The following is a 25,123-nucleotide window of genomic DNA, read 5'->3' as shown; positions in this document are numbered from 1 at the left end:
AAAAAAATCAGAATGACAGGAAAATGAAACAAGATACCTCTGTTTAGACCATGCCTGAACCAATATACAAAATGTCAATAAAAGTAAAATTTATTTTTTATGATTAGCAAATTTGAAGTATATACCACATTGTGAAAGGTATTTTAGCAGCATAACAAAAACTAAGAAAAGAAACTCGATAAACAGAAATCAAGTCAGAGAGTTTTTTCATTTCAAAATATTATCTAGCAGTACCCTGCTATAATCTTAACTGCCAAAGGGCTTTTAAATTCCAACAGTGAAAACCAATCATAAAAGGAAAAAAAATACTTGCAAAATACATAACCCATAGTCCCTCACACACAGCACTTCACTGCTCTGCAGAACTCTTCAGGCTAAGCATAAAGCTTTTAGTAAACGTGCTGATATCCACACCCAAGATTAAAGATGTTTTTGTTCTTCCCATTCCCAGGGAAGAAGGAATGCACTTGCACTGTTCCTGACTAAGTATGTATTTGACAGTCTTATATCCAAGCTAAGGACAGCACTACAGACACGATCATAAAAAGACTGGAAATTACTCTGAAAGGTCTGAAGAGTTTTATTTGTCATAGTGGGAGGGATTTTCAGGTAGTTCTGCCTTGGACCAGTTAATGGCTATTTGAATGAAGATTAATGAGCAGATGCATGAAATCTGCAGACGACATCAAGCTGGGAGAAGCTGCCAGCACACTGGGTGATCTTGGCAAATGCAAGAGGGCTCAGTCAAAAAGTCAACACAACAATTTCAACAAATTCAGCAAAATTTCAACAAAGTCAAAACCAGCAACTAAGGGTGCGAATACAAAGTGGTAAGCCCAATTGGCAAAGAGTACTGAGGACAAAAAGTTGGTCACAATAGGGATCAACAATGTGGAGTGACAGCAAAAAGAAAACTCTTGTACCTGTGCTGACAGGAGTAGGAGAAGTAACTACTCTGTGCTATTCATCCCCAGTGAGGCCTCCACTGGAGACGACAAACTGAGAAAACCTGCTGCTGAAGAAGAGCACGAGAGGAATGGTGGGCTACAGCACATCACCTACTGAAGGTGAAGCTGAAAAGAAGATCCCTGCCTATTATCTAGAACCTGCAATCAGGAACCTGTTAAATAGTTAATTTGAGAGACCCACCTGAAATCATAAAAATATATTCTTACTACTACAGCCTACTTTAGAAACACACATACTATGTCAAATCCAGTAAATTAACTTCAAGGAAATACACTTGCATTTTCAAATCAGTTTTAATTAAGAAAAAACTGGTTGGAAGCTTCACAACAGTGGCATTAAGCCATAAATCTTAACTCATAGTGCATAATTTCGCTAACCCAAATGGGCAACATTAAAATATATTTACACTCAAATCCTGCATTCACAGTTCATAGTAATTTTGAGATTCCACAGGCACCTGGAGCATCACATTGGCAGGTTATGCAAGTAATTACTCCTGGTAAAAACAAAGATACAAATGGTCTTAGCATATACACAAATAAATTTACTAAAATTATGCAATTTCATAATATTTTGACTCTAAAGTTCACTTGCTTTTATGCACCAAACTGATACATACTTGTCTGCATTCTTTGCCACTTTTGATATTAATTTAGATGTTGATGCTACTCTCAGCAGCTTGTTACGACTGTCATCTGAACTCTCCCAAGCACTGTGAGGTTTTTCAGCAGTCAAGGATTTCTTTATGCTAGAAGAAACAAAGATACATTTTAAAATTACAAGCTAATAAGATATCAATAAATGGAACTGGTATGCAACGGACAGATCAAGCAGCAGGAGACAAAAGCAGAGCTAGGTCTTCCTTCAAGCTGAAGCATGAAACAGGAAAAAAAGATTAGTCAAAAAGTTCTAACTGGATGAATGAAAACAATTGAGCAAGACAGCTGCCAAATGTTTTATTCATTCCTTTCCACTTCCAAATGCTCTCATATAAAGACTTGAACAAAACAACTCTATACTTCATTACTATATTGCTAATGAATTACAAAAGTGGGAAAAAAATGAGGCTACAGTAGATTAGCCTTAAAGAATAAATTATTTAAAAAAAAATCACTTAAGAAGGTAACAAAGAAAAGTAGAATTTTTTTCCGCTGATTAACTGTTCACTAGCTTTAACACACTGATTTCTGAGGCAGAACAGTTCTATCAGATTACAGATTCATATGGCTGTTTTACAGATAGCACATTCTAAACCACATTAATGGCTTTAATCTTTTTGAAAAAAATGTCTGCAAACTTCTTGCATGAATAAGGCAAGCTAGGTTTGGCCCAATACTACAGATGATTAAATCCATGAATTCTGATATAAATTTTCTGCAATCTAATTGTAGCCAATTTACACTAATGGGAACCTGCAAGTTTTGCAGTCACTAGTTCATTAATTTCACGCACATCTTAATCATGGAAAACATTTTCAGAAGTGATGTAGCCCAAATTATTCTTCAATCAGCTGATCTAGAGTCTACATATGTCCTGCTAACAGTATCATACTTCATCCCGTCAGAAATGCTTTTTGCAGGAGTAAGTCCTGAACTGCAGCTTTAGAAATGGCAAGCTCCTTCCACAGCACCTCAGGAGGCTGAAAGGTCCTGTGACAAACAAGTTAATCAAATCAAGTTAAACCATTAGGAGACTAAAAAAGGCATTTATTTTTTTCCCTACACTGCAAAAGATTAGTAAGCAAGACTTCAGACAAACATCTTTACAGTGAGATACCAGGCAGGAGAACAACAGGCCACAAGTTCAGCTTCAGACAACTTAAAGAGTTTGTGCAAGACATGGAAACAGAGCCTTTATGGAGTGTTATAACATGCATCAGTCAAGTGAAAGTTGAAATATTTATTAGAGCTGTGAAATCGAGCAATGCAAGACAACATCATCTTGTGAACTACAGTAAATTTCAGAATAAATTTCATTTATTTAAGAGCTTGTTTCAGTCTCCTAAATGTCAAACAGTAAAAGAAAATTTCACACCTCCCAAAACAATAAGGTAACAATGAACCGAAAAAACAAAAAGAAACCACACCGAGTGATCTGCATAGTTTTGAAACTCAGAAGTAATCACCCAAATCTTAAAATCCATTTCTTTGACTTAAAAAGGCATTAAAAAAAGAAGTACCATTTTTCCTGTACCTAATTCCCACTAAAATGAGTGGGAACTTAGAGGCAATCCTAAATAAACTTCTACATTCACCCCAGTCAAGCAGTTCTATGATTTGGGTGTATAACCAGAACTTCACTCATGTAAAGAATCAGAATAAAAGTGAAGTGAACCACCCTGCAACCTAGCAGGAAATGAAAAGGGAACGGCTGGGAAGAAAAAAAAAAAAATCCCAACTGCAGTCACTTTATAGAGTAATTTGAGAAGAAAAACTCCCGAAGGAAGAGTTGCAATGATACTAGTATTTAACTAATGCTGTTACGAGGTGTAGTAAATGGCCATGTGCAAAATACACTCCACAACTCAGCTATGCCAGACAAAACCTATGAAGTGTATTTTGAGAAGGATCAAGTCAGAGTCATCGTTAAATATTTTAGAATAATGACTGATTAGAGGTAATCTACCATATTAGGATTTCAATCACAAAGAACAAAAAAAAAGCCCAAACTTTGTAATCTTAAAGATTTACTCAAAGAAAAACTGCATTTTTACATATTTGCTCTGTCGCAATGCATGTTGAATGCATGTTCTCTAGCACAAAAAATATCATTTATTAACTTGATCATGAGATTGGAACTATTTCACATGACTTGTTGTCAAATATGAACTCAGTATCATTACAATCATTTTCTAATGCTGTACTGTGGTACTGTGAAAACCTTTTAGCTGGAGCAGAACTCTTGCTTTCTTGAGTTTGCCTGTGTGTTTGGAGAGTCTGTGAGGAGGGCTGGGGAGAAGGTGATGCTTGAGTTTGTGGACTTTGATCATTAGAATGAGATTCCTCTTTTTTTTCTTTCTGTCCTGGAGGTTTTTCCTTCTTTTTTTCTGTACCGCTGTAAAATAAAGTATAACATAGGGGGGAAAAAAAAAAAAAAGAGAACAAGCAAATAAATTAAAAAGGTGGGAGAAAACACCCTCTGTGAAAAGATGGGAGAAGCATGTAACAACTTACTATATATAATCACCAAAAGAACACTTTGATTAGTTACTCAATCTCTTCAGGTTAGTGTTTTGCTGAAATAAGATTTATTCACAAACTCCAAAAATAAAAAAGGTGAGGGAGGCATGAAGATTATTTACCTATTTTTACCATGTAGTTGTACTAAGTTTACTCTGATTTTAAAATGAATACAACTTTGATTTGAGTATGTCCTTCATTTGCAGGTGCTCCTACAGCATTCAAAGCTGACACAAGTTGATACATCTCAAGTCTGCCGTCCCTCAGAAAAAAAAAAACCCATCCTCTGGTTCAGCTCACTGACTACCTTACTGTGCTGCCAGCCAAGGTTCAGTGCAAGGGAAAGGCAGGAGTGTGACTTGCATTATCTCCAATTAGCTTAAGCCTGCCATGAAACTATACCTACCTCTCTATATTTCTGGACACGTGTGGTACCGCTTATCTTTGCGCTGTCACTGAAAGACTGAAATGCTGTTGCTGGTCCCTGGGCTCTCCCTGGCTGCACCATAGTTCAAAGGAAATCATCCCTGAAAACTCATTGCTGTTTTGATCTGTAGTTGACTAACATCAGACTGTCTTGCCACTTCTTTAATGCCTTCAGTAAACGACAGCTAATAATACATCTTTATTTTCATAATGCTGTATTTATTAGGTTAACATTTTAAACAGCTTCAAATACATACCATTAACAACCTTAAATTCATTAAGAACATAACCAATGGTCCATTATGTAAACAGAAAGATTAATTAAAAGGCTCTTCTATCAAATAACATGCTTTGCAATATACTGAATACCACAAACAATAGCAGGATCTGAAAGAGAAGAGTATTGTAGTACGTGGCCTATTTCTTTCTTAAGAATAAAAAAATATCTTCCAAGATAAATTTCTCAGTGAACAAACAAAGCAAGATACAAACATCGGCTAAAAAGGAAAAAGAAATTTTTTTTCTCTTGGGTTCAAAGTAACCTGCAAAGTAAAAAACAAATAGTATCTTTCTGAAGGGGAGAATCCAGATTTCTATTCCCTCACACCAATTCCCCCCCAAACCCTTGTATAATCTTAATTATTTGTGTTTCCATCTACCTTTCCCCCAAAACCAATGAAAAACAGTAAGACAATATTAAAAATAAATGAATAAAAATGGGCCCCCAATTTTAATATAACATTCATAAGACCCTCTTTTTGTTTTATTTATTATTTCAATTAAAGTATATCATCTACCACTGAGACAAAGCCCTCAACACTTATATGAGTTCAAATTTTCTAAATGCTTCCAAAGAAGCATAGAAGAACAGGTAAAAACATATGCCAAAATACATTTATAGTGATCACTCAGGATTTCTTCTGTAAACCATACTGACTAGTTAAAAATGTCAATATAATCCATCAAAGTTACATTTTCTTTTCAGAAAAACAGATGGAAACAAGACAGAAAGAGCTTTCACAGTTCTTCGAGGGCATATATGTGATCACAGAGAACAAAGCTTGAAGAACTGTGGGGTTTTGGTTAATAATTTATAGCCAGAAGTCCTTAATTAACTAGAAGCATAAAAATTACTATTTTTTAATCAGAAGACTTAGCTTGCATTACTGGATGCAAAAGCACACTATGAAATCTTCATCTTTTTGCAGTCTGTGGCAAGAAATGCAGTATAGCGAAATAAATTTTCAGAATCTCTTGTCACTAAAGAAAACAAGTCTCTCTATTCCTACTCTGACATGTACACTCATAGACCTCTGCATTCACTCTCCCATAAATGCAGGATTTCTCACAACAAAGTCCATCTACTAGGACAGAGGGTGTGTCTGTGTTTGATTTTTTTAAAGAGATCATCTTTCAGGAAGACATGCTTCCAACTTTCCCTTTCCCTCTACTTGGGGATTTCAAAATACAGTCTAATAACAGTAAAAGAGATGAGGGAAGCAGGAGAGACACCACACAAATGTAACGACTTCCATAACTCCAGCTTGCACATCTACGAAGAATGGTCCTACTTGGTCAGAACAATGGCTCTCCTGGCACCATGCTCTGCCTCTGATGGTAACATAAAAGAGTTCAACAGTGGGGTCTTTACCTGTAGTCCCTTTCACCACACTTTTTGTAATATCCCACTTACAATGACACACCAGCAATCCTGCAGTTCACCTCTGTGTTCCTCCAGCAGGCTCAGGTGAATGCCACCTGCTGATGACAGTAGCATACATCTAACTTATCAATTCGGTCTTGTATTTTCTGTGTTCTTACCCAAACTCATTTAGCTCACCTGATCCACCTCCTAGAAACCACAGGTTCAGTGTGGGAATCTCTCCAAAGTCTTCACTGAGCTTGCAGCTGTGGACTATCCATTTCACACCTTTACCATTAGGCTCACTCCTTAATTTTCCTGCTGGGCCACGAGAATCACTGGACCACTCTCGTTTTTCTTTGCGTTGCAGCACAAGGTATACCTTGGGCTCCAACACAGTGCTTTTATCTACCACCAGGTTGCAAGCAGGCTTCTTTTTTTGACTGCCATTTTAATTTGAAAGTAAATTATGTAGATATGTGGCAGCCTGGGTATGGAATATCTTTGTGCTGAATTTATTTTGTTTGCTCACTTCTGCTAAAATCTTCAGCTTAATTGTATTATGACTGGCTATTACAGAGTGGCTCTCCCACTAATACTTCTTCAACTAGGTCTTGTGCAACAACTGAAACCAAATCAAAACCAGCACCTTTTCTTGTGGGTTTCTAAAGACTAGTTGTTCTGGGAAGCAGTCATTTAATGCATCAAAAAATTCTTTCCAAATCCCAACCTGATGAGGCATCTCTTCAGCCTACATGTGAGTAGCTGAGAGCTATTACTATCTGCCCTAATTTTGCAGATTCTTTAATTTCACGCAGCACAATGTCTCATCCTTTGGACCACAACACATTGGCAGCTACCGTGGAGTGTTGTCATTCTGAAACATGAAGACTATTCTTACCAGAAGCTGTTTTCAGAAGAATGTTTAGTCCTAGGGAAAACAATCAGACAGGTCTCTGTGACAGTCACCTACAGTACGAAGTACAAACCTGCTTCCAACTCTGGTGATATACAAGGTATGCAGCATGGTTCTTTCTTCTGAAGTGTTTCGACACCTCTATCACAAGTCTGCTCCAGACTATAGGGCTGAAATTTTCCCAACATGTACATGACTTCATTTCTGTCAATGGGGCATCATCTACCTCTTGTTTGTGATACATTTCTGGGCTCTGGTTTTAGCAAGAGCTGCTATTTTAGCATACCTTTGTTAAAATGAGACATGCTGCTGTTGTGCAGCTACTGAGCCATCAGATCATCTCCATGAACTCAGTGTTCGTGTTGGTAGAACAAAGATTAAATAGTCTAAGAAATGAAACTGTTTATTCATAGAATAAATTCTCAGAGATGGCAGGTCTACAGAGGCCAGAGCCACAGAAATATACAATATTAAGACCGCATGAAACGGACACTGAACTTCAACAACAACAGCTTGGACACAAGTAGGCCACCTGTTATTTGTGACTAGATGTGTGGCTACATGTATTTACAACATGAAAAGCTATAAGCAGGCTATGGGGTCTGTTTGGTAACTACAGCGTACTTCTACATCAACAGATGACCGTGTCCACCTGCTGCATCAGTTCAACCTCCAGCCTGAAGAAAAGCCTGGACAAGTTGGGGTGAAGCATCCCACGACCAGCTGATACTCTCCTTTGGCCTCTTTTTCACCATGACAAGAGTGTTAGAAATAAACATGTTTACCCTATCTTTGTTACGGAAATGGGACTACTACTGACATTCACTTATGTTTCTAATAGGAACACGATTCGGTACCGAATGGTTTTGCTGTTATTAAAAAAACGCATCCACAAAGCCTGAGATCAGGCATTTTCTTTCATCTTTCTTGAGTTGGTAATTTACAAGAGGGCAAGTCTATATTCTTCCGAATACCAAACAATTTTAATGGAAGAACATATAAAGACAGGAGAGTGAAAGGAACTGCTGGAGAGTGAAAGGAACTGCTGGAAAGATAACTGAAGAACGGACTTAGGCCTTCCTAAAACAAGCCTTGAAGAAGGGAGTCATGTATCTTCAGCTGCACTGGAAGCACCAAAACCTTCCCTAACAGTTACTTGGGGGCCCAGGAAGAGTTGCTCTTCGCATATTAAGGTTTTCCTCTTTTGGCCTATCCAGGTCTCCTTTTAAAGACCTTAACTCAGATGAAAGGGATGCCGTTCTCTTCAGGCTGCTCTTCTTCTGTAGTCAAGTGTTGAGCAGCCAATGAATCAAGAAGGTGATTCAGCGCAAACGCAAGCTGAACACCACGGGAACCGGACTGGCTCTCATCAAAGTGCCAAGAGCCACAGTGGTTAAGATTAATGGAAAAGTTCTAACTAAGAAATACCTTCCTGTGGGAATGTCTTTTGTCCTGGTGCCTGTCACACTAGTATAGAGACATACAGTGATCACCTTCTGATTTATTGTTGAAAAGTAAACATAAGGATTCATTAAAAAGAAAGACACGCAATGCTACACAATGGAGAATAGCGAAGAGCAGGGCATTACCCTTGCTTTCCAAATTCCAAACGGCACTAAAGCTTTTCCTGGTTTGTTCCCACACAGTTTATATTTGCATGCAGCATTTTTATTCCCTGAAGTATATCATTTCCTTGTCTTGTTCTATAGCACAGTATTTACATCCATGCTAGAAGATAAACCAGCCACTGAAGTTACCAGAGTACTCTACAGAGGCCAAGAATTTGTTCGCATAATTTACCACAGTTATACATTAGAGTATTCTCTGCGCTGTGGCTGTATCTGGCAGCCCGTTCTTCCCAACAAAAAGGAATAGGTGCAAAACCTACTGATTAAAGAAGCCATGCAATCACTATTTAACAGACCCACAGAAGAAAGTAGTTACACAAACATTTTGTTTACTGTATGCAGCTGAAACCATTACATGGAGGGGAAAAAAAAGCTATGGTTGGTGCTTAGCTCATTTAACTTCAAATACTCAAGCAGTGTTATTTCTACACATTTGAGATCTGATAGAGATATTCTTCATAAGGACTAAGTAGCCACATTTTGGGTTAAGATCTTCTACACAAAAATGTAAATTTTTATCTTACACAATTCACTATTGTTTCATAGCTTTTTTGCTACTGCCTACTATTTACACTCCAGACAATGAAGTCAGTTTTGTTGTTTAATTTCTTTGAAAAAAACCAACAAAGATGCAGATGAATACCAGAAGGAAAAATTTTCCATTTGTATTGGAAATACGTTTGCCTGTTCTGTCCCTCGGTGAGAATGCATTTTGGACACTATACACTATAGAAATACTCTCCATTTATGAACTGTTTTTAGAACCCTGCTGTAAGCAGCCCAACAACGCGGTACAGCTCCAAAGTTTATTTGTGCCTTACTAGGCTTCAGGAAGCTCTGCTGAGGGTCATGCAGAGGCAAAAATCAAACTCTTGCTCCATTTGTTTGTTTTAAAAAAAAAAATTTTTCAATTTTAATAACAAGGCGGTACCTTTTTGCAGCAGATGAAAGAGTTTCTTTTCTGGCAACAGAAACAGATGAACTGTGGCTTGTTTTCCTGCTTCCTGTACTCCCGTTAGTTATACAGGACATTGAGATAGCTTCTCGAAGGCTTGGCTGACCTAGAAAAAAAATAATATTGAAGAACACAAAATTTTACAGCTGTATCCAAAGATCCATCTGAAAAACTAAAAGCTCTCAGGTGTGGACCTGGTATCACACAGCAGCAGCCCCAGCATTCAAGACAACCATCTAGCCTATATCCAGTGACATACGTTCATGAAAGCCTTAAGCTAGGCAGCTAGAGATGGGAGACCTGGGACAGTAAGACAGGCAAGAATATCTTCTGATAGGGGTCAGCTTCTCTACTGCCATGCTGCCAGCAAATACTTTAATTCAGTGACACGCCACATCTCTTTCCGGTTGTGATCCACAGGGAGAATTAGAGACTATGGCTAGCCTTGGGAAGCTGGTTAGCTCCAACAGCCGTGGGACAGCAGATCTCATTATTTCAATTCTGTTGTTCAAAACCATCACAGCTCAGATAACACTACATGAGAGTTGTTGCTTTCAATCTGTTTTTTACTAAAGTTCAAAGAAATTGCAGACAGAAGCCTTCTCTACACTGAAAGAATTATTGAGTTATTTAAGGGTTGTGATTCTAAGGATTCAAAAATCCAGTTTTTCAGCTTGTTTTCAGCTTTCCCTTCGATCTTAAAAAAGTATCAACCTTTGCATATATGCACTACAATATAGCTGTTACGTTTCTGATACAGTTCACTCCATAGAACATCTGCCACATCCAGTGAACATTACAGACTCCCTCTGGGGATGAATCAAGACTGTATTTGTGAAGAAGGCTGTTGTCTGTCAGATGCCCACTTCACTCATTGTAGAAGTTTGAAACTATGCAGTGAATGTGGGAGGGGACTGCAAGGAAGATGGGGGGAGCGAAGGCTCTTCTATTTAAAGAGCTGAACGCTAGCCTGGCAATTGGCTTGCAGACCTGCCTCTGCCACAGACCATCAGGGAAATAGAAGGCATTTTACTCGAACCTGACATTTCGCCCTTTCCCATTAATTGTGTGTGTCTCCTTTTTTGCCTGCCTGTCTTATTTCTAAGGTCTTACTCAGGAAAGAGTTTGCCCCCTCCTCCCTCTGAGTGCTAAACTTGTGCTTTTACCCTCTGAAACGTGGCATACCCTGAAAAAATTCCTGGGCTAATCTCACATCAAGCATCCAAAAGTCAGTGGTTAGTTTTGATCCCATCTCCGTGCCACATCCCCATTTCACAAACAGCAAATTGTTACTGCATCTGATGGGGTCACGATGTCCAGTCTCTCTGACTTCAGCAACAAGCACGAAAGACATGACTGACAGGAAAATAACAGTTCTGTGTTCATGGCAGGCTTGGAATAGTGTGAGTTAGATAAGGCATGAGGCCACACATTGAAGATAAAAGTGAGGAGTAAAAAAGTGGTCAGGGAGAATCAACTGCTCTGTGCACTGAGGGCAAACTCGCACAGATGCATCATTTGAACGATACCAGCGTTTGGTCCATTTATCACATCGCAGCTCTATCAGGCAGGCTAAGAGGCAAATTCTTGTTTTAAACAAGCAATTTACATATGAAAGATACCATCAAGGGAGTATTAGATTTCAGAACTATTTGGATGAAGGCAGAAATAGGCTGACCTGTGCTAACCATATACTGCTTCAAACGCACCAAGCGGCATGTGACCAAATCTGAAATTCAGATCAGGAGAGCCAAAAGGAGCATGCAGAATATCCCCAGCAGAAATGAGAATAAAGGAAATCTGAAGAAAGTAAAGACACACTCAAATACAGAAACACTGCAAAGATCATTGTTCTTCCTAAGTTCTGCATAAATCAACTCAGTGTGATTCCTTCCAACCGGTACTTCTTAGTGACTGTTTTACTTGCAACATACACATTTGGAATATAGATTTTTATTTTAAAAGTTAATATGCTGTACAAAACGTCTGAAGCTCAAGAGATTTTTACCCCCCTGTGTAACTTAGATGCAAGAGCAAAAGCACATGAGCTTAAAAAGCACTTTTAGTATTAGAAGCCTATAAATTAGCTTCTTTTATTTTCACTGACAAAGTAAATCATCTTCTTTGTGGAGATGCATAATATCAAGGCCTATGATTCACTCTTGAACTGCATACGACCTTAACATCTCCGTCTGCTCATCATAATAGATCAACGCCTCTCCAAGCAGCACTAGCACAACTTTCCAGAAACATGGATCAGGAGGCATAATAGCGGTAATTCTCAGTATGGTGGAGAAAGCATTCAGTGGAAAGTGTAAAGAACAACAGTGCTAAAGACAGGGTACAGGAACTTAATGAGATGGGGAACAAATTTCTCAGTTTTCTCAAGCAAGGAGCACATGGCTATTTTGTGAGTAATTCCCCCTTCTAGGTACAGAAAGTGTTAGCTCCTGCTTACGTTCAAGGACAAAACTGATTACGAATAAAACTGTACAACAGTGCATACTCATGACAGGAACATGCACTGCTCCATGCAATGATGAATGCAATAATAATAAAAAAAGGATCCGTATGGCAGTTTTTTGGTTATTTGGTTTTTGGTAAAGTGGATGTTGATGGTAGATCTGCAGAGTACTTCCTAATTTCAAAAAGCGGCATGCAAAATTAAGTTTGAGATTAAGATTTTTTGAATCAAAATAAAAACAATTTTTGTAAAATGACTAACAATTATACATAACAAAGATCTCTTGAACCATTCATTCCTTGAAAAGGTGACCAAAACATTTGGACACAGACCAAAACATCAATATCTAGGAAAAAAGCCACACTGACAGATTTTTTTCAAGAGTCAAAAATATATCAGGCTTTCTTACAGTCCAGAACAAAATCTTGGTCAGTCACAGTTGAGAGTGCCACACTCAATGTGCAATAAAATGTAAAAAACCCAACAAAAACAATGGAGAAAAAAAACCCACAACCCAACCAAAACAAATAAAAACCCTCAAACCCCAAACTCAACACCCCTAAGAAAAAAGCCCCCTTCCACACTCAGTATATATTCCTTTTTAACTAGGTATTCAAAAGTGACCTTTAGAATACTATTTTTAAAGGGGGAAAAAAATGAAAAATTCAAGAAATCATCTGCAATTACATGTAAAGAAAATGCATTTACATTTTAAGCCGTGAGAAGGAAGGGCATGTTTAAGCCCTGTGCACATCCCAGGCAGTGGAGCAGTGAAGCCTGGCTGTCCGTGGGGTCAGAGACACACAACCGGGATCTTGCTAGCCAGGTCAGAAGCTCAGGGAAGCCGACCTACCAGTCCAAATCATGCAGCTCTATTCACAACTTTTAACCAGGGCATCTCTACAGTCAAAAGATGTCAAAAATTAACAACGCTATAACCTTCTTCACTGCATGATAGGCCTTCATAGCAGTCAAGCAACTTTGCTTCAGACCTGGGAAATAATGAAATGGCACAGGAGGACACAAATTCCAGATCAATAGCCTAAACCAATTGAGTTGTCCCAGCACTCAGATTGCACATCTCTGCCAATATCATGTCATACGTCACCTGCTAGCATAAACAGTCTGAAATTTTTCAGACTGAATAGCACTCAGCTTTATCTGTTAGTTTGGAACAAAAGCCAGACATAAACTGAACGTAAAATGAAAGCCAGTGTATGGTGACCAGGATTAAAGCCAAATTGTCAGAGATCAAAGTGGAAAAAAATGTCTTTTATGGATAACGGATTCATCTCTGTTCTGATAATTTTCACAGAATAGTATCTGTTGAGTTCAAAAGAAGCATTTCATTAACATCTGTCAAGTACACAAGTGTGTGAATGAAAGATAAGTAGGATTAGAAAAAACAGACCACAATAAACCAAGAATCTATTTCCAACTCTTTATCAGCCTTGATTAGCTAACTGGGGAAAAACTGAAGCCAAGCTGTAAGAGACAGTGCTAGTTTTGAAAATGTGTGTCCTGTGATAACATGACAGCTTTTCTTTCCAAACATACATATAAGGTACTAGAGCTGAGGATCAGTTAGTAATTCTCTTCTTTTTCCCAAACCCCAAAGTTACAGGTTTTTATGTTTAAATATAGTTTATTATGTTATTAGTTGTATTAGCTGGAACAACAATTCGCTTAATATCTTTGTATTTGCTGATACCCTGACAGGCAAACTGCCTTTCTTCCAAATTAAAATCTAACCCTTCTTTCTCTTCTTCAGGTAATTTCAATTTAAAGTTAAGAAGCTGCAGCTACATCAAAATAACTTCTCTGGACACTTCATTCTAGTGGATTTAAAACAAAAAGCTCAAGAAATTATGTGTTACAAAAAAAAAAAAAGATAGACTGTATTTTTAGGCTTGCCTTGTTGTTAAAAAAAAAAAAAAAAGGCACAAAATATCCAAGTCTTTCAACAATCTTAGAATACTTCATTTTCAGCAAAACTTGACAAAGATTTCTATATTTCAAGCATATTACATGCCTAGGGGTTTTGTGCAAATAAAACTGATGGGTTTAAGGACAGAAACCCAATTTAGTACTCTTACTAAAGAAGCATACAATGTGTGTTCAACCACACTATTAGTCACCAGAGAACCCACACAGGTGAGCCGTAGAAAAACAGACTGAAACAGTTCTAAATGTAGCAAAACATAAGATTTTATCTGCACTTCCTTCCTAAAATAAAGATATCAAAAACAAACTAGAAGTTACGACAAATCCTAAACTTACTTCAAGATGTTATAATAAATTGTACCGAAGCAACTAACTGTAGTCACTGCTGTTTCCAAAGTTTCAAAGGATGTCAAGTCCCTCAGCTCATGGAAGATGCTGGCAAAGAAATAGCTTGGGAGCACTACGACTCTTTTAAAAAGACTACTGTATTCTGGAGGGTAGGGAAATATTTTCTTCAGCATTTTTCTTTATTCAGCTACTTCACTTACACAGTAAGAGTCAAATTCTGATTGAGATTTCTTAAGTAGAAAAAAATGTTCTCTTCTTCTATCACATGAACAAACATTACAGGTCAGGGTGAGATATTAGTTCTCAAATAATGACCAGTATAAATCAGGAAAAAATAATTCCATTCACTACCTATGGGTTATACTTCACCTTGTTTAATAATCCAATTTTAAGACAAAATTAAGTTTTGACAAACTTTATTATTCTTACAATAATTGTATCTAGCTGAAAAAACACAAGATGCTTTTCATACTTTTTTTTAATTGAAGCCCAATTTCACAAATCTCAACTGACAATTGGCTATTAAACACATTATTTGTCATTTCCTGTTAAAAGCATGTTAATATGCAACAGTTTGAGAATGTATAGGTAATGCATAAACATCTTGAGATGCAAGTGAGTCTCTCCCAATAGGCAGATAAATTAACTACAATATTAAGAATAATTAGATATTTATTTAGAGATTTCCTACAAAAATTTTATAGCTGGTGACTTAATCTGTCAATGCACACATTTCTAACTATAACTGATTCTCCTAGAGAAATAAAACTAGTTTTTCAGGCGTTCTGCTCTTACGAGTCTAGGGGAGCCTGCTCTAACGCACGGCTCCTTGGGCAGGCATTTTAAAACCTACTACCCAGGGAAACTGAGGATTTCTTTGGCATGGGACAGCCAGTTGCTTCTTCAAACCACAGCCCTTCTCCTCCCTCCCTACCATCTTATTATTTTGCTATACTTTCCCAGAGGCACCATCTACTTCCTCAACCAACTGCCAAATGAGCTATACCCAAGCAGAGGAAATAAAATTTTAACTATGGTAATCTGAAACAATTTGATGTACTTTGGCAAACAGTGATGAAAGAGCTACTCTAGTGTTACAAACAACAAGCAGTTTTTATCTGAAAAAGTTAGTGGCACCATTTAACTCTTCCAACATTGCAATTCTTAGTTTGAGGAAGCATCATGGAGAACGGCTGAGTACCGCTCAGGAGAATTTGCCCACACTGTTCTAAAAAAAGCACAAAAATGCATAAAATAGATCCAAAACTGTAAGAAACATATGGAAGAAGAATAAGGACACTTACCACCACAACTGTAAACCACTCCTCTACAATGCCCTAAGTATGTTCTCCAATGAACAATATTATTAGGTTACAGAAGTTAAAAGAAAACTGAACTTTCTTCTTCTTCACTTCTCTTTCCTTAAACTTAGCTTAGCTCGTTAGTGACCCTTAGTTCATTAATGCCCTCTAGATCCAAATTCTTTGAATAAAGGAAAATATGTGAAGAACATCAAGAATAGAAAGTATAACAGAAGAAAAAGAAAATATTAAAGACAGAGGAGAAGACAGGAAAAAATGGGGAAGAAATGCAAAAAATTTAACGTTAATGCAGAAAGAACAGATGGCACTAAAACCAATACATGGAAAATCCATTAAGACCTCAAGAGTATCATTATTTGTTATGCGAGCATACAGCCTGCAGACTTCAATTGGACTATTCCCATGAGTAAAATGACACACATACAAGCTTGCCAGGTTAGTTCTAATATCATGGATAAAAGCCTATATCCTACCTCTACCATAAGCATTTTCCTGTCTACACTTCTATTTTCTGTTCCTTTAACATTTACTGATTAGACAACATAAACATGACCCAGTTATTAGTACAATTCTGCGCATTAAAATGTGTTAGGACTAAAACCATAAATGCAAGTCTATCCTATGCTTTCATTAATGAAGCTTCCTGAACACCTGAAGTCAATTTTTGTTAATATAAAAGAAAATGACTTAATGTTATTGAAATGAAACCATTGTTGAGATACGGCAAAAATGACATCTGAAGTGCTTTGCTTACATTAGTGCAATGAGATGGAATTTGATCCAAGATACCACTTAGGATTTTTCCTATTGAAGTTACACACTATTTCACACGAGAGAAGGGAGCAGGAAAGGAAGAAAAACTCTCTGGGTTCCTACTATAAAAATCCACTGCACAAAGGAAAAAGTATAAAATAAATTTTTAAAAAATCTGCATTTCCAGTACATGGCTGTTTTTTCAGGTCCCCAAGATCATTGCTTTAAGTAAAATAAATGCCTCTCAAGTCTGCCACCCTGCATTGTCATGGGAGATCCTCTCTGCAAACTGCCATCCACTGCTTCAATTTCACTTTGTGAGTTGAGTCTGCATATGAGTTATTTTATATCAATTCTTGTCCAAGCAATAGGAAATGTTCGTCCAAAGGTTTAACCTGTGACGAGGCTCCTTCAGGTCCAGAAAAAGGACATGAACTCTTTGTTTCTCTACAGGCAGACATCAGATGTACTTTCTGGTAGATGGTCGCTTTTTCAGGCAAGAGCTCACACCCCAGTGATATGATTAGTCTGAGATATTTTACTGGTGCCATTGTGTGCCACAAACTTGTCTCCACACCCAGAGCCTGAGGGATGAATTCTCCTGTTACACACATTTTGACACCCTAGAAGATTTTAATAGGTTTACCAGCCACCAGCTGCGAGCCAATCTATCTTGCTGGCAGCTGCAAGTACCAGACTGCTTTATGCTTTCCTTTTCTTCGGTGTCCAGGTAATCTTTGTTTTTGGAACTTTTTGTGAATGTTAACAGCATCAATCATTCATCAACAGCAGAGACGTGTGGCAACAAGAGCGCAGAGCTGCCAAAAGCAAAGAACTTCCCACCAAAGAAATTCTTCTTACCAAGCCATCTACTAAGAAAGAAAAGGAAAACAGATAGAAAGAAAACATCCTCCCACCCCCCTCCAAATGCACCCTCACACTACGATCCCCACAAACCCTGTAGCTGCTGGGGACCAGTTCCCTAATCAAGCCCTTTCACATTTCTAATTCTCAACCCTATCTTTGGACCTGGTAATTTCTCCTTTGTGTAGTTATTCTTAGCTGTGTGCAGAGATGGAGAAGTACTATTGTAGCCTTTTTATTTTGAAAAGATTTTCTCTATTTAGAATGACACTGCATCGAGACATACTGAACAGGAAAACAAGCCACATGCAAAGACTCCCAGTCTGCTTTTCACTGTGCAGTAACAGACAAGCTCTAGGTCTGTTGCAATCCTTACTAGAGGTATTTCCCTCATACAGTATCCCCACTTCATACTTTACTCGGAGGCACTACGGTGGCTAAAAAAAAAATATCTAACCCTTTAGCTTTTCTCATACAGTTTGGAAATCACCTATCCCTGCACGAAGAGCAGCTTGCTTTTGAGACAGGGCAAGACAGATAAAATCACAGGTAGTAACCTCCTGACTGATAGCCAATGGGTTAGAAATAAAACTCTACCCATGCCCATGTGAAGTTTTTCACTGAAGACTGGACTAAGTTCAAAATAAGCATGCAACAGAAATGTAGGAAAAAAGAAAAACACAAGACTACAAGTATAATGCAAACAATTTTATCTTCAGCTATGGTTGCTTCAAAAAGGGATAAGAAAAATAAGCACAGAATTAGCTCACCAGATAGGACATCACACAAAGGACGAAGAGATCTTTTGCATTAAGTTGGGCCATGAACTTCAGAATGAAAAAATCAGTTGAAAAGTGATCAGGATTTGTCCCTTTCAGCATGATTCACCGTCTATTCACAGCACTTATTTTTAGCCTATGAAAAACCTCTCTTCAAAGACACTGCTGAGGTGGCAACAAGAAAAAAATGGAGAGGTTTTAGAAAACTCATTTCAGCAGCAAGTAGGAAAGACTCCTTCAAACTACTTTAGATATTGTCTCTTACTCAGATTAAAACTCTTTTGTTTGATGGAAAGATTCAAGATGGCTTTTTCCGGTACTATGATTCTTCTAAGTTCAGTTTATTTTAAAAGTATTTATCTTACTGTGTTGCCAGACTTCACATCTCTCTCAGTGTATTCAGAAATATGCACACATCTATCCTCTTTGCTCATTTATGTCAGCATGTATTTAAGGGCTGCTGTAGAGACAAATACTTCTGTGAATCAAAGCCTCAGCATTTTTTTTTAAAGAAAACCTACCTATAATATTTACCATGAAACTGCAATCATTGTAACGCAGAAATCTGGATTCTTGACAGGATCATGAACACCAAAAAGAGCTTTGGAGGAATACAATTACCTTTGCATCAACCATGACTTGACTAGTAAGAGCCTGTTATGTACCCGTAAAATACTTCAAAGAAAAATTAACAATGACTTCCTTGAGTATTATTTTTGTATGACAATTCAGATCTTCTGCCAATCCTACTCATTCACGAAACTAATACATTTCTCTTTGTTAAAACATTTCAAGAGCTCTTTACCCAATGAATGAACTTAAAATATAGAAATCAAAATCAATCAAAAATCAATACCTAAGGTATTGCAAAAAGCTATGTACGAACTTCTTTTGAAATGTTTATTAAAATATTGATGTTTAAGTTTAAATCAATATTAATCTCAAACTCACTCAAGTCTAATTTTAGACTTTTACAAAATTCCAGTGACTGTACGTGAACATTTTCTTTTGTGATGTCTTTATACCATCTATATGCAGCTGATTTCATGATAAACAGTGAAGTTAATGTGTTGCCTGATGGTATTAGGTAACTGAACACAATGGGGACACATCTACCACAAATTAAATACAGTGCCAATTGGTCATAACTCATTTAAAGTTCAATGCATTAGCTCATATGTGTACATATCTACCTCCACCCCCATCTTTTTCTTCAGTTACATGCTATTGTCATTAACTGGTTGAGATGTAACAGCACAAAGCTGAAGATTTTTAGATATTCCACCCTCCCTCTCCCCCAAGAAATAATTAATTTATTTTTCACTGAAAAAAAAAATTCACCTGGAGAAGTTGGTATGGCCGGCCCCAAGACCCCCAAAGTCTCACTAAGGAGATGGCCCCAAGGCATTTTGCAGAACACTGCAAGTTTGCCCTGCCTGTGCACAGAGTTTGCTGGGTATTAGACAGCTCCAAGCCAAAGGTCTTTAGCTGTGTTTGTGCATATTCCAGCTCCTCTGCATTTAAATGGGAAGAATAAGGTCCTATGTTGCACACGTTTTGCCCACAGTTTTCTACTTGGACATTTTCTTTTTATCATAATGGACAGCAGACAGCAAAGAGTGATTTAGTTGAAATACTTGCTAGAGCTCTATTTACAAAAAGTTAGAAAAGTAAGTCTCAATCTTGTTTAGACCAGAGATGCATATTGGGTAGATAAAAACTGCGTTTATAAGCAGGGATGACAACAGTCTACCATTTAGCAAGCATGAGAGAATGGCAGGATTCAGAGCCCAAGCCAATTAAGCATCATCACTTCCTTCCATCTGGCAGAGAGACTGCAAAAACACTTAATTAAGGAATTTGATCTCTCTGCAACTTCTAAAATAATTCAAACTTTCACCATTTTCAGCCTGTATAATGCAGCCACCCAAACATAGGCTATGATGTGTCAGTTCAGTGTTATACTGGCTTTGGTGTAATGGGTGTACTTCAAGGATGAAATAACACGGATTGAGCCCAGACAACACTGCACTGCATGGTTTGATGGGGATACATGCATTTATGGTGAACTGGAACTGTGAATTACCTGAAATATGATCTAACCTTTTATTTAATCAGAGGTCTAATATATACCACAAACATATATAGCCATAGTTCTCTCCGAACACACAATTTTACACTGGAGTAAATTCAAATAACTAAATTCCATTAGTCCTCTGGAACAGAAAAGGAAATGTCCACAGGGGAAAAAAAAAAAAGTATGTAAAAACTAGTGCAAAAGGCATCTAGTTTCTCTACTTTTAAACAATCTTGTATATTTCAAAGTTGCAATGTAAAAGTTACTAGCTACTAACCAAAAGAGATATTGCTGAATGGCTATATGGCCACTTCTTACAAGAAACCTACTGGTGGTGAGTTATCTCTGTAGATGAACAAAAATTAACTATATTCAGAACGCTTCCTTATTTGGTGGCAATGTGTTTTGGGTTTTTTTGTTTTATTTTATTTTTAATTCAGGAGCAGGGAGAAATGTAGCCTCTAATATGCTCCTTCAGTTGAATAACTTCTAGGTGAAGTCAAAGCTGAGACTCAGAACTGCCCATAAGCCCCAGAACACCCTGTGGCAGGTTAAAGACTGCAGGTGTAAAGCATTTCACCATTTAAATTAAAACAAGAATCTTTTAACAAGAAGTAAGATAAACTTTCAGCAGTGTTAAGTACATAAAAATGTTAGCAAACAGCGTATTTCAGATATCTATTAGCTATATCCTATAAAACCACTCTTAAAAAACTAACCCCTCCAGCTCAAAATATACCTGCCTTTCCAAATGAGATAGAAAAGGGAAAAAAGAAGTGATCAATGGAGAACATTCTAAATGATAACATTCTCACTCTAGAAAGAATTTACCAAATATGGGCTTACCTTTACTTGGTGCTGATTTTCTCACAGAAGCTACATGGTCTTCGGAGATAGCAAGACGCCTTAGCACGTCAGCCAACGCTGCTTTTAGCACAGTGATTTCATCTTCTTGCTGCTGTACTCTCAGCTCCAGGGCTGAAAGACGGTCCTGGACATCAGACGTGCTCGCAGCTGAGATGCTGTCATCTGTACAGCGGGAAAGCAGAGTAGAAAGAGACGTTTAACTGTTTTGTTCTTAACTAAAAGCCACAGAAAAAAGCATGTACAGCATAAGTATGTCTGTCCCATCATTTTGAAATACTGAAGACATTCAAACAAATATGGTCAGGCAAATAAGGAATGGATATTATGTTAAACATATCAAATTAGTGCTTCAAGACAGAAACTTTACTAATCATTAGCCAAGACAGAAGGCTTAAGGTGCATGGCCCTATAAGAATCAGAAGAGGCAATGTGCTTTCTGTTAAAATAGTGTAGAAAGAAAAACATGCTTACCAGCAGAAGACAAACTGAAATTAAGCTTATTTAAATAGCCAACTGAATTAACTAAAAAGGTATAAAACTGTGGTAAAATTTTGCAATATATTCTTTTGGAACTGTTGAAGAATTTTAACTGTGATCCTTAGTATTAAAGAAAGTTGTAAAGCTGAAGAAAAAATTCCACAGTTGAACATAAAAGTATTGCTAGCCACGACCTAATTGCATCAAGTGGCAATCTCAATCTAAGTGGTCTAAATCAGAGTTCTTAACTTCAATTCCTTCTCTAACTTTTTTCACATCACCACCCTGTACGTGCCAGAAAAACATATGACATTATAACATTTGGCCTGAAGTGAACAGAAAATAAATACACTGCAAAAAGGTTCCAAAAATCTGTTTGGCCACACAGAGATAGATTAGCCTTGAAGGCATAATCCAGCCAAATCTATTCTTCAGTGGTAAAAAGGAAATTACAGCTTCTGCATACTGTTTGCCTTTGACAGTTCTTTGTATTACTTCTGCCAAGCCAAAATAACGCGTAACAGACTTTTGTATTTGGCCGTTCCAATAAATCACAGGCCAACCACTAAACAAAAAACACCATAAAAGAATATGTTGCTTAATCACAAGGTACTGAATTCCTTATCCATCCTAATTTAGGCTTACTAAAAACTCAGGAAGGGACTTCTAATACAGGTTTACAAAATTTACCTGTATTACACAGACAGACAGCGTAAGTCCATTTTCTATGAAATGTATACAAAGAGCGAATTTACACGTAAGGGTAAATAGCTGATATTATTACTGCAATTATATACAATCAAAACTTTAGTTCATTAATCTTATGAAGATATACCAAGGAAAAAAAAGAGTTAATATAAGCCACAATCCTAAAACTCTGTTTTTCACTAAAAAAGCCTTAATCTTTGAAATACTTGAATAAGGGCACTTTTAAAATAAATGTAAGCAAAAGAAACACTGAGCCAAACCCCTCCACTGAATTAAATATGAAAGCGATTAAGGAGTTTAATGCCAACTTCCATTCAGTTAAAACATGATACTCACTACTGAAGGACCAAGAATTGAACCAACCAAAATAAAGAATCACAGTAACACTTTCACAACACCAACAAAATTCCTGCATGGAATTAGTAAAACAAACTAATATTAGTAGTGAAATGTATTCACGATTATTATTACATTGAAAGGAACAGTTAAGATTACATTGATAAAACAACCCCTACACGAAGACAGTTTTGCGTATTGATTTAATTCACTATTTGGTTAAACCAAAAGCAGAAGTGTATCACTTCATGGGTAATACTGTATTCATTCAGGCTAATAAGTAAAAAAAACTGTGGGGGAATTAATAAGGCATGTACTCAGACTGAGATCCAGAGACAAAAGATCAGAACAACTCTGTACAAAATGCCTTTAATATCATTAGCCATAACTGTACCTCCTGTATGCAGAAAAGTTATTTTAACGACTCTACAGCCCAGCATATCCAATGCTCTCTCAATAGTACTTTACAGATCCAGACCAGTGACAGCTACCCCAGGTTGGGAAAGACTGTGTAAGATTATTTTATTAAAAACCCCATTTTCAAACCATAAAACCCATCTGTTTTAAGGAGCTAGTAGAAGTTCCTACAAGCACACATACCTGTGCAGCATATAAAAAGGAACTAAGGTAAATTTACATTAATTCAGGAAGAAAAGCTTTTGCTTTAGGGAAGTAACTAGACTTCAAGATGTACCATATAATTCATATTTTTGCTATCCTTACAATATTAGCCTTTAAATACATGCAATGGACCAGTCAAAATGAACACTGCAGAAAACAATGACAATTATTTTCAAAATAGTATAATCTTTCCAACTCATCTTACACTGGGTAGCAGTTCAAACAGAAGAGACAAGTGTGACATTTCCTTAAAAAAGAAAAGAAAAAAATACAGAAAAAAAAAAAAGGAAAGCTTAATTTTTTCCTTTTTTGTCTGCCAAAGCCTTCAATTAATGAACTATTAAAAGGTCTTATAATGGATAAATTATGGATAAATTCCCAGGCTGTAGAAATATACAGCAGATCACTCTAAAACATTTGTAAAAGGAGGAAGTAGTTATGTCAAATCATCATTTCAGAAGCCAGACATTACTGTGTTCTCTGTGTGGAGTCCAAATAACAGTAATTACCAAACCAGCCATGCTCCACTGTTGGTCTGTCTCTCTGATGAGCATAGATGCAAGTGCTCTGCCTGACGTGGACATCTTTCTTCCCCACCGACTACTAACATGGCCTAGACTGCTTCTGCTGAACCCCAGTACCCCAAAAAAGGGACACATTAGATAGCTCCTGCAGTTCCCAAAGCCACAGTTATGTCACTAATTAGAAACTTGAAAGGAAAGCAAGAGAGCAAATCTTTCTGCCCTGTAAGGGTGAGCTGCAATGCTCTGACCTCCTCAACATATCAAATGCGATGGTAGAGGAGTTGAGCAATGTCCACCTCCGTGACCTGTCCTATGGAGGTTTAACCCCTAGACACAGCATCAAGAGGCAGAAGGACCCTCAAACTCAACTTCATCCCAACAGCTTGTCAGAGGTCATAGCTGTATAAATGGGGCATGAGTAGGAAACCAAGACGGTTAAGCCATTTAGCTGATTCAAAAACAGGCAAAGCAGTGGGCAATGTGTGTGTACAATGGCAGAAAAGAGGTTTCAAACCACCAGTGGCTTTTGCGTTGCAAAGAGGGCACATGAGACAGTGACTGAAAGAAGTTGGACAGCAAGAAGATCACTAGAAAATCACAGATATTTTGGTTGATCAAAGAACAGTAGCACAATAGGAAAATATTTTATTGTTCTTTATCACTCTACAGAAGCAGCATCTGTTTCAGGTGATGACAGTCATATATGACCCTGGCAACTATTAGAGAATTAAAATGAATGACTCCCAACCCAAACACCTCACCCATGAAAGCAAATATTCAGCTGAACTTCAACATGCCCTTCTTGGTAGTGTCTTGAAAAGCAAGTCAACTAGGGATTAGCTTAAAAGAAGATGCCTTGAAAGTAAACACAACTGCAATCCTTGAGATCATTTTGACAATTCTGCACAATGCAAAACTATACTTTTTTTTTTCCATAGAGGTTTTCAAAATCTCTTCCAGATTTCTTCTTCCATTAAAAATACATTCTTACAATCTACAGAACTACTTCAAAAGAATTTTAAACAAAAAGCTTCAAGTGCATGCCCTTCCCCCTTCAGAGGGGAAAGAACTCTTAGGCAAGTACAAAGTCTGTCACTTGTGAAGCAGAAGTCCATCTCCTCCCTTTCTCTTCTCCCACTCCTAAACATCTGGCCTTTCCCTCATGCTGTCTCAGACATCTATCCAGGCCTTCCATGAACCACTCTTAATTTACTAAACCAGAGGGAGATTTATTTATTTATTCATCTATTTAAAGAGGGAAACCCGTTAAGGGTATATATCAAGAATTTGTAAGTGAAGTTGACTACTAATTCATTCACTTAAT

The 25,123-nt window shown here is 37.4% G+C and overlaps 1 protein-coding gene across 1 annotated transcript in view; it reads right to left on the bottom strand.

Moving 5' to 3' along the window:
- The window catches only part of EML4 (echinoderm microtubule associated protein like 4), a gene marked incomplete at its 5' end in the record, with an annotated part of 76,832 nt that extends 55,524 nt beyond the window's left edge, over positions 1 to 21,308 (bottom strand). Inside the window, 4 exons of the mRNA XM_010576534.1 lie at positions 1,589 to 1,717; positions 3,850 to 4,023; positions 9,692 to 9,821; positions 21,113 to 21,308. Of these exons, the coding sequence (XP_010574836.1) occupies positions 1,589 to 1,717; positions 3,850 to 4,023; positions 9,692 to 9,821; positions 21,113 to 21,308 (629 nt within the window). The remainder of the gene's footprint in view (positions 1 to 1,588; positions 1,718 to 3,849; positions 4,024 to 9,691; positions 9,822 to 21,112) is intronic.
- Positions 21,309 to 25,123: the final 3,815 nt, after the last annotated feature.

Source organism: Haliaeetus leucocephalus, unplaced genomic scaffold (assembly GCF_000737465.1).
Source record: "Haliaeetus leucocephalus isolate CR32 unplaced genomic scaffold, Haliaeetus_leucocephalus-4.0 Scaffold526, whole genome shotgun sequence".
Taxonomy (NCBI): Eukaryota; Metazoa; Chordata; class Aves; order Accipitriformes; family Accipitridae; genus Haliaeetus; species Haliaeetus leucocephalus.
This window is presented reverse-complemented; position numbering and strand designations above follow the sequence as displayed.